Raw genomic sequence first — 13,302 nt, forward strand, 5'->3', positions numbered from 1 at the left:
GAGGATATGCTGCGGAAGCCTGGAATGGTTGTCGCATGTTGCCGAGTCTCTTGTAGGCAGAGGACATCGGAGGCCATTAGGCTTTTGTCGTGGATGATATCGTTTGCATGCTTTGCAAGGGAGACGACGTTCAGTGATTGGACAATGTAATGTGTATCTTGGTGGAGCTGTAGTTGCTTTTGGACGGGGAAATAAGTTGCTTCTGTTCTCAACCTGTGGAGCTCTTTGAGGACTGACGCGTCGGTGTGAATGTTGCAAGGCAACAAGCTATCCATCAAATATAGATTTGCAGTGTCACGAATCCGTGTGAGAGCAGTGTATGCGAGGCCGTGAGACCTAATCCCTTTGGGGTTGAAAGCTAGTGTGTTGAGTGTAAGCCCTTGCGATCGGTGAATCGTGCGGGCCGCAGCAGGCTGAACTGGGAATTGCTTGCGTGTGAGGGTGTTGAAGTAGTTCTTGCCAATTTGGAATTCGCATGTGATGCGGAGAATTGGCGTCCAACTAGGCAATGTGAGTGGGTTGCAAAGATGACGATGGTCGTACCTTTGTTTTTGCCCTATGTTAGGGTTGGTGAAATGAATCCAGAGGCATGTCGTGTCGGAGAATGTAGTGTTGAGCTTGTAGACGCCTTCTGCACCATTGACGAGGCTGTCGGGAATGTCCAGATTTCCAGCGCATAGCTCGACCACTAGGCCCAACTTCAGACACAATGTTGCTTGGAGACCCACAGTTTGTCTGACATCCAATGGAGTTGCTATTGTTTTGCTACAAGAGGCGGCTCGCTTGTCAATTGCTTTGAATATGTGTGGCTCACCGGGCAATTGTGCGAAGACCTTTTCATTGTGTTCATCCTTTGCTTTGTTAGAGTAGAATAGGTGTGATATGGTTATGTCATCAGGCAGCTCTCTGTGGAAGGAGTTGTTAATGTATGCAAGGTCACTGCTGGTGTGTGAGCCAGTTCTCATTCGGTTGAGCACCTCTATAAACTGTCATCGGTTTGTCTCATTGTCATCGTTAATTCGTAGCACTTAAGAAATTCATGCCAGTACGAAGGTGCAACCGCCTCGAGAAGAGGCTGCTTAGTCACCACAAAGTATGAAATCTAAGCCAACAAAAGGTTGGTCGTGTTTTCTCGTGATGGCACGAAGACATGAGTCGGCCAATGAGAAGACACTTGATCCTATCGAGGAGACTTCATCAAACACTACAAGCTCCAAATCTTGATAAAGTAAGGACAATGCATCTAGCTTTTCTGCTCTGAGGCTTGTGTGTGTCGTAGTTATCAAAGGCAAATGTAAAGCTGAGTGTATAGTTGTACCACCAATGTTGAATGCTGCCTTGCCTGTATATGCCATCAAGAGTGCCTTAGGAAAGTCAGGATTGTGGCCTGACTTATGCGTGTAGAAACGAATGAGGGCTTCGACCAACAAGAGCAGCGTGAATGTTTTCCCAGTGCCTGCTCCACCTGTGAGGAAGAGATGTATCTTTTCGGATGGATTATGAGTTTTTTAAGCATGACATCATCGAGGATGAGTCGCTGTTGTGGGTTTAGTTTCTTTATTTTGATGTGTGGAAATCCTCATTGGTCATGCCAATATGTTTGGAAAAATGCAAAGTAAATGGTTTCTTCGTCAGTTGGTTTGATGGGGTGTTGATCATCACGTTGGCATTGTTGGAATCGTTCAAGGAACTTACACTTCTCGTGCTGCGTGAGGTTGTGATAGCTGTTGCGAGTCTATCAAGTGGAGCTGGTTCGACAACGAACTGTGATTCATTGTTTTTTACTATCTCAATGTTCGAAGTGTAGACATCGATCCAAGATGAACCTTCGGGTAGGTGCTCATTCTCGTGCCTTGACCACGGCAAGAAGAGAAGGCATTGTTCTCTATAGTGGTTGTCAAGGTATTTGGCTTTAATGTATCTGGCGTATCGTACGATGCGTGCCCTCTGCAGCAACTTGTCAGGCCTTGAGGGATTTTTGGTTGTGGAAGCGAACTGGGCCAAGCACATGGCAAACAACGAGTGTGGTTTGGAGGCATATTTATCAATGATGGAGGCAGAGAAGATTTCTGTTGTGTCGGGGTGCATTTTTTGTAGGGCGTTCTTCTTTTTGAGAATGAGAGCACGCTCTTCAGGTGGGTTAGTATTTATGTATATGAATTCTCTAGAGGAGCTATGCAATGGAAGCGAGAGACATATGTAAGCAGCTTGCTGTGAACTAATTTACTGTGTCTTAAGGATTGTGCTACCAACTTTTCGTAGTCTCTCCAACATTGTTGCATTGTTTGTGACACAGTGATCAACTTGTGACTTGATTGCTCCTATTAATGTATTGTCCATTTTTTTCATGTATGAGGTGCAATAGCTCGTAGCTCCATGTGCATTTAGCACGAAATGTATATCTGTATTTGCATTCCAAAGTGAAGCTATTGATTTGTTGAAGTTGTTTGTGAATATATTGCTTGGTTTGCACTTGAGGAAAATAGTGGGTGTTGAGATAGTTGCTTGCAATGCAAGCAAGTACTGCTCCATGGAGAGTTGTACTTGTTCTAGCCATTCTTCAAACGTAGGGGCATTTTGTAAATCAATTTGGATGAGTTGTTTTTCGATTTGTTGCAAGTAAATCTTGCCTTGTCTAGCTATGTTTGCCTCAAGTATTCCTTGTCGCATAATAGTTGTGAATGGCATGGGAAAACGTGGAAATCCAAAACGGCAACTTTTGCTCTTCTTTTGGCAAGTCTTATGATGCTTGTGCTTGTAAGCTTCAGAAAGGTCATTGGGCAAGATGGATCTATCTGTGCTAATGTGGGTATCTAGAAATAATACAATATCTTGATTTGAGTGTGTTGTGAGTGATGGAGCATTTTCTAGCCACAATAAACCATGATCATGTTGGCTACCGCGACTTTGGAACTCCGTGATGAAAAAGAGGTCCCGTATTTTGCCACATATGGAGGAATCAGTGCGCAACAACCGTTTCATTGCGTTGAACCTGTTGACGTAGAAACAAGCAGTTGTAATGGGATCGGCACGAACGAGGCGACGTTGATATGAGCTCAGACTCTCGCCAGGCTCTTGGCTCAGCGGGACTAACTCCTCAAGTGCAGCAAGAAGCTCTTTCCATCTTCGTTCTGTGGAGGAGAACGTGACAAAAATGTAGACGGTCCAAGTTGTCGGATCATTGCGAAGATATTTTTTTTCATCTTTTCCTTGTAGTCGGGGGACGTGCGCAGCGCCTCGAAGTCTCTAAAGCCTAATCTTGAGTTGAGAAGCCTCTCTATGTTTGTGTCTTCTACAACCTGCCTTGCGGTTAGCACTGCACCTCCTAGCTTTCCCTTGCGCATTTGCACCCAAACAGAGGAAGCAACTTGTTGTGACATGATTTTGATAGACTTGTAAAATAAATTCTCGATGTCCAGGGTGAATCTTCTATCGACGTTCAAAAGCTCCCACTTTGCGATCGTTTGATAATCTTTGGTCGCGGCCTCCCTATATCTTCTAGGGGACCCGAAGAAAAGAGTCGGGAAGCTCAACTCCTGGAAATACTCGTCCGTGAAGATTCTCAATGGTGAATTGCCCTCGCAAGGCGCAACATGAAGAATCTTGCCACTGTAGTCGACAACCTCTGCTGCACTTGTCACCCCATGAAGCATGACATCAGTCTGATCATCCTCAAGCTCAACATCGTGCGTATTGTCGTTAAGGGTATTTGCAGGAGCCATACCTAGACCGAAAAGGTGTGCAAGCCACTTGTTGTTGATGGTGATACCTTCTCGTGTGTAGAGTGGTGTGGAGATCAACGTAGTGGTTGCAGGCATTGTGAGCAAGGGTCGCACAACACCGCTTAGGTAACATCTATCGTACTCGAGTTTCCGTTTGATGCCCACAAGGACAGAAGCCTCATCCTCAATGAAGCGAGGCAGCACAGCCTGGCTCTTCTCCAAGTTGGCAAGCACATTGACAACACTACCTCTAAGCCCATACTGACCATCATACATTAGTTCACGTATCTTGGCGAAGGGAATACGAATGGAGACCAAGCGTGCCTCTACGGGGTTTAGATCTGAAACAAAGGGAAGCTTTGGATTAAACCTTGTCTCTTGCAAGCTCCACAGGCGGTTGCTATCGCTTGTCAAGTGTTTCTTGCATTGGTTGCAGATGTACACATCCACATAGCGTCTTCGCTTCCTTGAAGTGGATTCCGCAACTGAAGGTAGAAGCTGACGTGTTAGCTGGCGGCGGAACAGCAAGCGTCCATATTTTTTGCAAGGTGTAATGGGCTTGTCCTTGATGCTGTTGTTGTATCTCTTAATCGCCTTGCTCAGCCTGGCATGGGTGCTTCGTATCTGAGCACCGGTGACCAGGCCCTTCTCGGTCTTCAGGCGTGAAAGCTTGCATTTCACGGCATGGGTTGTGTGCAACGTGTGTGGGTGTTTGGCTTGGAACATGCGGACGACCTCAATATCTGGCATAGCCTCACGCAACAAGGATAGTTGATGCAAAGTGGCCACCTCATCTTCTTCCCATCGAACACGTGCACGGTTTGAGCACGTTGTGAAGGTGGGAAGGTATGTGATGCCATTGCTTGTTTCGGAGAGCATAATGCCCTTTGCAAGAAATGGTTTCGATGGCATCCCCAATATGATTGTTCTCACACTTCCATTTATTTTCAAATACACTTTTAACCTACAAGTCACAGAGCGAGCGAAGGCCGTTAGTATGTCGAGGCTAAGGGCAAGTGAGTTGGTGGATGTTGAATACAAAGACGAGAATTTTGTGACTGTCATTGTTCTAGTGGCCCCATCATTACGGAAGAAGAGGCATGCACCCGGGACAACATGTATGTCATGCAAGAAGCTCTCAAACAAGTCGTTGAGCAAATTTGATCTAAGGTCATGCGGTGCACCTGCTGAGTTTTGGAGATGGTGTAGCACGAGGAAGATGTCTGAATTGTTTGGAAACTGTGCCGTGAAAATGGTATCAACATCGTGTTTGGCCAAGAGAGTCATTGGAAAGACACGCAAAGATTGTAAACATTAAGTCAGCTTGTGTGTTTGTTTGTGTACGTGTGTTGGAGAGAGAGAGAGAGAGAGAGAGAGAGAGAGAGAGAGAGAGAGAGAGAGAGAGAGAGAGAGAGAGAAAGTCTCTGCTTTGGAAGGTTGAAAAGATGGATAGGAAGGAAGAGTAGAGAGCGAGTTATGGAGAGACACCACGGACTTTCTTCTGAAACGGGATATACAATGGACAAGCCAAAATTTAGTCCATCAATTATAGAGGGATCTAGGTAAGGAAGGATAGTTATTCGTGGTGAAAGGTCAAAAGCTATTCAAATACATGCTCTCAAAGCATCTAGGTTTCCAACGGAGGAGTGAAAGATATCATAGACCCATTTGTGCCAATTCTGAACACACCCTCAACAACAGATGTCGCTAAAATATCCCTCGCCTCTAGAATGCTCTCCATGTACACCTCCTTGAAGCTCCTTGGCAAGCCCAGAAGACGATCCACCATAGATCTTTGTAAAGAATGAGGATGCAAGAGAGCTACACAAGACAAGCACAAAGCACACAGAGATGGAAAGCTTCTTCTACTTCTTCACAGAAAAGAGAGTACAAAATGACTAAGTGCTAAAGCTGAAAAGTAGCACATATGTACATGCGGTCACTAAGTGTGAACTCGCTAGAAGCGTACTAGGCTGGCACTATAAGTGTAGTCCAGCTGTAGAATCACTGGCAGAGATCCTCCGTGTCGGTCACCTAACGCGCTAGTGAGTAAATGCCGTAAGCGGCCAAGACCCGTAGTGGATGCCAGCTCAAGGTGTAGAGCTCGACATCTCAACACTCCCCCTCGAGCTCTGCATGTCGCAGAGTCCAAGCATAGTCCGGAAACGTCGAAGCTTCTCAGCTCCGAGGGCCTTGGTAAAGATATCCGCTATCTGCTCCTCTGTGCTGACGTAGACCAAGTCGATGTCGCCCGCCAACACTCGCTCTCGAACGTAGTGGTAATGGACCTCTATGTGTTTGGTCCTGGCATGGAACACTGGGTTCCTAGCCAACTGCATGCTGCTGAGGTTGTCACAATGGATGAAAATCTGTTGGTCCACGTGCACTCCCAAGTCCTCAAGTAATGTGCGTAGCCAAGCTACCTCGCACGCCGCAACTGCTGCACCTCTGTACTCGGCCTCTGTGCTCGATAAAGCAACCGTAGGCTGCTTTTTGCTGCTCCAAGTAACAGCAGCACTCCCAAAAGAGAACATGAAGCCACTCATAGATCTCCTATCAACAATGCTACCTGCCCAATCTGCATCTGTATACCCATACAATGCTAATGGTGCATCTGCTGCATAGAACAATGCGTAGTCAAGAGTACCTTGCACATACCTAAGTGTGCGTCGTACTCCATCCAAATGTGGCTTCCTCGGAAGTTGCATGAACTGACTCTCCAAGCCTACTGTGTAGCTCAAGTCTGGCCTCGTGATAGTCAAGTAGATTAGACTACCCACAATCTTCCTGTACATGTTGACATCCTCAACAACATCACCCTTCTCTGCACTCAGCTTTGCATTCACATCCAAGGGAATAGAAATTGGCTTACAATCAGCCATACCATACTTTGACAACATGTCCAAAGCATACTGTCTCTGTGATAGCCATACACCCTCTGGAGTCCTGATCACCTCAATGCTAAGAAAGTAGCGCAACTCGCCTAAATCTTTCATTTCAAACTCCTGTTTGAGAAGACCCTTCACATGGTCAATCTCCATAGCATTGTCACCAACAATAATAAGGTCATCTACATATATGGTAATGACCACAATCCCCACATCACTCTCACGTACATAGAGTGAATGATCAGCATGAGCTCTCCTAAAACCAATACTGACAAGATACTTGGCAATCCTGTCATACCATGCTCTAGAGCCCTGCTTCAAACCATACAAAGCTTTGAGAAGTCTGCATACATAATCTGGGTAACCTGGATCGACATAACCAGGTGGCTGATCCATATACACTTCCTCTTGCAACTCACCATTCAAGAAGGCATTCTTTACATCCATTTGATGCATAATCCATCCTCTAGATGCAGCCACTGCTATGACAGCTCTCACTGTCGTCATCTTTGCCACTGGAGCAAAGGTCTCCTCATAGTCTATGCCATACGTCTGTGCATAACCCTTTGCGACCAGCCTTGCCTTGTGACGCTCAATGTTACCATCAGCCTTATGCTTGGTTTTATACACCCATTTACAGCCAATAGCTTTCTTGCCACTTGGCAATGGCACCAACTCCCATGTGTCATTTGCTTCCAATGCAGCCATCTCTTCATTCATTGCATCATCCCAATGCACATTTCCAACTGCATCCTCAAAACATGTGGGCTCCACATCCTGTATCACCTTAGCCATGTAGGCTTGGTGATGCGCTAGATACCCATCATAAGTCAATTTCTGAACTGGATTTCTGACTCTATTAGATCTGCGCGGTCCTGGGTCACTCCTTTGCCCTCTAGCATCTTCTTGTACTTTCCTTACACCAGGTGTCCTGACAGCCGAAATTCCAAATTCCTCATCAAGACTTTGTTCAGAACCATCTGAATCCATGTCTACATGTGAAAAACCTGATGATGCATCAACCATAAAGGGAGGTTCATCAACCTTTTCCTTTCCTTTTCGTGATACATTCCCTGTACCTGTTGGTGGAGTAACCTGCGTACGTAGTCTACCATTCCATGGTTTCTCAACAGAGCCACGAGAAGAGGACTCTTGTGGTCCACTCAAAACCTGTGACTGTGGCCTCACATTTTGTACAACCACATCATCTTTTACATCAGCCCCAATAGTGCCATGTGCATTACTATACCAGCTGCTCATCTCATCAAAGACTACATCTCTGCTCACTCGTAATTCTCGTGTAGTAGGATTGTAGCACCTGTACCCCTTTTGTTCAAGGGAATATCCCACAAGAATACATTTCTCTGCTTTAGGATCCAATTTCCTACGCAACTCATCTGGTACATGCACGTAAGCTATGCAGCCAAACACTTTCAAGTGTGCCAAATCAGGCTTTGTACCTATAAACTTTTCCTCAGGTGTTACATCATGCACCGCAGCTGTAGGTGTCCTGTTCATAATGTACACAACTGTATTTATAGCTTCAGCCCAGAAATGATGAGGCATGTTCTTCTCATTCATCAATGCACGTGCAACCTCTGCAATGTGCCTGTTTTTCCTTTCTGCGACCCCATTCTGCTGTGGAGTATATCTGCATGTAAACTGCCTGTGTATACCATGCATTCGCAGAAAATCTGAAAAATCATTGGAGAAGTACTCTCCCCCTCCATCTGACCTCAATGTATTGATTTGCATATCTGTCTCCTTCTCAATCATGACTTTGAAGTCTTGAAAGTGACCAAACACTTCACTTTTGTTACGCATGAAGTAGACCCATACTTTCCTTGTATGGTCATCAATGAAAGAGACATAATACCTGCAACCATGTATACTTGCAGTATCGGTTGGACCCCAAACATCTGTGTGCACCACCTCAAGTGGCTTTTTACATACATTGCGCTCATGTGGAAATGAGCCCTTTGACTGTTTTCCAAACTGGCATGCTGCACACACTTTATGCATACCATCCACCTTGAATTTGGGCAAACCTTTTACAATCTGTTTTGATTGCATGCTGCACAATCTCTGCTCATTGACATGGCCAATGCGTTTGTGCCAAATGTCAACATCAGCCACAACACCTGTGCCCTGTGCAAATAATGCAGCTTTTACCTCAGGCATGTCTACATTCAGCGTAAACATTCTGCCCACACATTTGCCCTCTGTGATCAGCTTACAACCATTCTGGAAATCTTCTACATAACAGCCATTTGGATTGAAGCGAACCTGCAAACCCTGCTCAACCATTTGTCCAACAGAAACAAGATTCTTTGTAATGTTTGGGACATGAAGTACATCTGCTAAGTACTTTGATTTCCCACTCTTCGTATTTAGAGGTATGTCCCCTACATGAGCAATGGGGTGAGCTGTGTCATCTCCTGTCTGCACATAGCCTGACACATCTGGTTTGCGCATATCTCTAAACCACTCTCCATAAGACGTCATGTGATTAGAGGCACCTGAATCCACATACCAAACATCATCTTGGGTGGAATTCTTTGCAGTCATTGTATTCATTACATGTTGCATAACAAACATGCGCTCATTTTTGCTGTCATCTGCATCTCTGCTAGTAGATGCATAGTTGCCCTGTTCTCTCTTTCTACTTGCTTTTCCCTTTGGACAGTCACGTGACATGTGACCTCTTTCACCACAAGTCCAACATTCTCTACTATCTGGAGTATGTTGCTGTCTGCTTGATCCTGCACCACGACCTCTTTGACTCCCCCTGCCTTGAGACTGGTTTCCCCTGCCACTTGTATTGTTTTGATTTGATTGACCTTCCAGAAATTGGCCCCTGCAACCCCTTGGGCCTCGACCACGACCTCTACCTCTACCTCTGTTGGAGTTAGAATAGAAGGCCTGTTCAGAATTATTTCTGCCATGAGAAGAAGATGTGTCAAGGTTCTTCTCCTCAAGAATAAGCATAGAAATCAAATCTTGGAACACGGGGATGTCGTCTCTTGTATTCATGGAAGACCTAAAATGTACATACTCATCTCCTAGACCATCCAAGCATGCACGGACAATGTCATCGTCTTCCACTGAGACTTTAATAGATCCAAGAGCCTCAATGATACTCTTGATCTTCAAAGCATAATCATTGATGGAGAGGTTGTTCCTCTTAACTTGATTTAGCTCCGACTTTAGTTGAAGCTTCCTGGCCTTGGTGTTCACCTCGAACACTCTGCCTAAGTTTTTCCATGCAATGGCGGGGGTTTCAGCATCCTGTAGATAGCCCATCATGCCATCTGTGATGCTCATAGAAAGCCAATACATCACTTTGCTCTGGCCTTGTTGCCAGTCCCTCAAAGATTTCCTTTGTTCTGCTGTAGCATTTGCCTCGGGAATCTCTGGTTCCTTTTCATTGTCTCCTTCTACATAGTCCCAATAACCTTTTCCTTTTAGGAAATTTGTTATTCTGAACTTCCATGCAGGGTAGTTATTTTTCTCAAGATTCTCAGTAACAATCTGACTGAAACCGTCAGACATCTTGAAGCACTAAGACAAAATAGCTGCAATCTGCAAAAACCTGCAAATCTGTTGAACCTGCTATCGTGGTTCCTGTAACGCTTTCTACACTCAACGAGTGTCCACAATCAAGCGTACATACAACCACTGTACTTGTACAGTAAATCTCTGTATACTGCACTTTGGAGACCTGTTCAGAAACTTGTGCGAAAAACCATGTAAAGAATGAGGATGCAAGAGAGCTACACAAGACAAGCACAAAGCACACAGAGATGGAAAGCTTCTTCTACTTCATCACAGAAAAGAGAGTACAAAATGACTAAGTGCTAAAGCTGAAAAGTAGCACATATGTACATGCGGTCACTGAGTGTGAGCTCGCTAGAAGAGTACTAGGCTGACACTATAAGTGTAGTCCAGCTGTAGAATCACTGGCAGAGATCCTCCGTGTCGGTCACCTAACGCGCTAATGAGTAAATGCCGTAAGCGGCCAAGACCCGTAGTGGATGCCAGCTCAAGGTGTAGAGCTCGACATCTCAACAATCTTGACACTTGAACCGCCACAACACGTCTATCAATGTTGCTTTGAATCTGTGTCTCCAGTCTGAGCGTCGTGTTGATGACGTGATCTTTATCGCAAAGAGAACAATACAGTCGGCCTTCAACCTTCTTCACCTTCGGCGAGTCACAAACTGAGCACTGGGAATGCAAGAGAGCTCTATTGAAGTTCACAAAGCGCAAAGTCCCCACGACCTACCAAAAAAACAAACGTGTAAAGACCACTAAAGATGTCTTCATCCGGTTGAGTGCAAACCATGCAAAGTCACCTCTCTATTGTAGCCGAGAGTCTCACACTGTCTATGAAATGCTATGGTCAATTCTTCCTTCAAACGTGATCCTCGCACGGGGGCCAAAGTTGTGACATCCAGAACAGACAATGTGCGCACCTTGCCAACAAAGAGGCCAATATTCCTAGCCACAAACATAACAATGTCCTCCCTAGCCATCTGGGCCATGACCCGATCGTAGTCTTGCTTTCGAGAGTTGACAAAGCTGACCTACATATGACAAAAGGTTTGTCAATATCAAAAGAAAGAAACGCTGGAGCCAATGCTTCTGATACGTACAACTGCTTTGTCGTCTGGGGTCGGGCCATCAGCAACAACCAAATCCCCAAATGTAGTACCAATTCTTTGATGGAAATTACGACTTTGCAAGACAACAAACGCCAGTGTCGCTAAGGGCGGACGTGGGCTAGTAGTCTCGGAAATTGTAGCGTCAGCAAGAAATGTGCTTATCTTGGTCTCAGGATAGAAAGCTAAAGTGACATGGAATGGGTCACAAGGTCTAATGGTTGTCGACGCATCGACATGCAAGGAGAACAAAGCTGAACCGGCATCGTTATGGTTTTTATCTCTCACAAGAGGACAGTCAAGCCTGACGAATAAGCCGATCTTGAGCTCCTTGGTGTAGGTCTCAATGAAGGGATCCACCAACGATGACCGTGATCGTGTAGATGCACTCGGCATCGACGATGTCAAACTTGAAGTAACATGCATTTTTCTTTTGCCCAGACGAGATGAAACGGTATGTGCCATACCAATTCAAGATTTTCCCCTCCATGGAAAAAGGTTTACTATCCTCATCTATATCACTGATCATGAATAGCGGCAAGGTTTTCTTGACTAACAAGCTTTTCCCTTTGTCCAGTAGCTTGCCATTGTCCAAGACATTATGAGCAGCCGAAGATTGGCCAACTTCAGAGAATGAGACTGCAGCTTTCCCTAATTCGCGAGATGGGCAAGGAAGTTGTTGTTGAGAAGAAGACGGTGCTTGTGCGCACTCCTCTCCTAGTGGAGAGTATCCTTTGCCTGCAAAAAAGAGCAGAGCACCATCTTAACGCAACTCGACACTCAAGAATGCACTGTAGCGAAGAACACCGTAGACACGTTAAGGCTGTTCCACAAAGAATGATTGTGCGCATCGGCGATACATGCACTGCCAACGGGATCGGTAGAAGGGCTTCCTTGAAGCAACACATGCCTACACCTCTTCCCAGTTGCGATTTCCTGGAAGGCCGGATCTGGCGGCGACCCGGCAGAGCTTGACACCACCAGCTGTGATGAACGTTTGCCTGTAGGACATGGAGGAGACTCAACTAACCTACGCAGTTCTGCAAGAGGAAAAGAAAAGCAAGAATCCAATTAACCATAGCATTGACTAGTTGAGGAAAGCAAAGAGAGAGTAAAAAAGATCCTACAAGCAGCACACTTGCAAAAGCAAAGGAAGAACGAGGCACATAAATGAACTTATTGAAAGGATGCGAACAAACTTGCACGGAATATGATTTCTTTTTGGGTGAGCAAGCAAACAAGCTATTTAATCTTGGAAAATTTCACGTTTCAAATCCCTCGCCAGGTTGCATACACAAGAAGATTTAGAAATTTTCTCATCCAGGAAAACAGAGTCTCTCAATGTTTTTCATACAATGTATAACATCATGAGCCTTTTCTCGAGAGGCAACATATATGGAGGCCTCCGAGCCAGGAAGCAACATTGCAAGTTACTCAAGCGAGCATGAACATCAAGAGCGTCAGGTGGAGCCTCTTGATTCACTCCCCTCAGGTGGGCGAGAGATGCGAGCATGTGTAGAGATGCATAAGTCAAAAGCTAATGAAGGACTGATGCCCGGGCCTGGCCTTGCTGAGGCTTGTGAGCTGTTGCATGTAGAGACAGCTCGAAAAAGGTATAACCAGAGCATAAGAAGAGTGGGGTTGTGGGATACAAGACAGCCGTTGTGTGCGCATGATGCTACTGCTAAGCCCCTTGCCCCGAATCGTACCCAGCCAGGTATACGGTGCCCCCCTCACAGAAGCTCATGATGTTGAGGCAAGTCACGCTGTGAGAATTCTCGTGCTTCTTGTGATACGCTACACATGACATGTATGGTATGGCAACAAGGAGTTAGGTGTGTCAATGACTACAGCCTTGCAATGGTCTCCATGCTGACAAGGAGTCTACATTGCTTGCACCCATCCCATCCCAACAGAAATACGAAAAGTATGAAGGCCATCCTTTACCGACCGAGCCCCATTACTCAAGTTAATCAATGCTCACATATCCCAGTTTGAAGCGTAGATTTCCCGGTTTCAATTTAATTCAAC

At 45.5% G+C, this 13,302-nt stretch overlaps 1 protein-coding gene and 1 pseudogene across 1 annotated transcript; both read right to left on the reverse strand.

The window, feature by feature from the left end:
• Nucleotides 1-3,089: 3,089 nt before the first annotated feature.
• On the reverse strand, nucleotides 3,090-5,009 carry LOC147455338 (uncharacterized). The gene has a single exon (XM_086513693.1). The coding sequence runs from the start codon at nucleotides 5,007-5,009 to the stop codon at nucleotides 3,090-3,092; it is 1,920 nt and encodes a 639-aa protein (XP_086369819.1).
• A 340-nt stretch (nucleotides 5,010-5,349) lies between these two features.
• On the reverse strand, nucleotides 5,350-12,784 carry LOC147455339 (uncharacterized; annotated as a pseudogene).
• Nucleotides 12,785-13,302: the final 518 nt, after the last annotated feature.

This window comes from Adiantum capillus-veneris, chromosome 6 (assembly GCF_014529385.1).
Source record: "Adiantum capillus-veneris isolate H3 chromosome 6, ASM1452938v2, whole genome shotgun sequence".
Taxonomy (NCBI): Eukaryota; Viridiplantae; Streptophyta; class Polypodiopsida; order Polypodiales; family Pteridaceae; genus Adiantum; species Adiantum capillus-veneris.

Coding starts and splice junctions, on each gene's coding strand:
- LOC147455338 (XM_086513693.1), bottom strand. CDS start 5,009: ATGACTCTCTTGGCCAAACACGATGTTGATACCATTTTCACGGCACAG.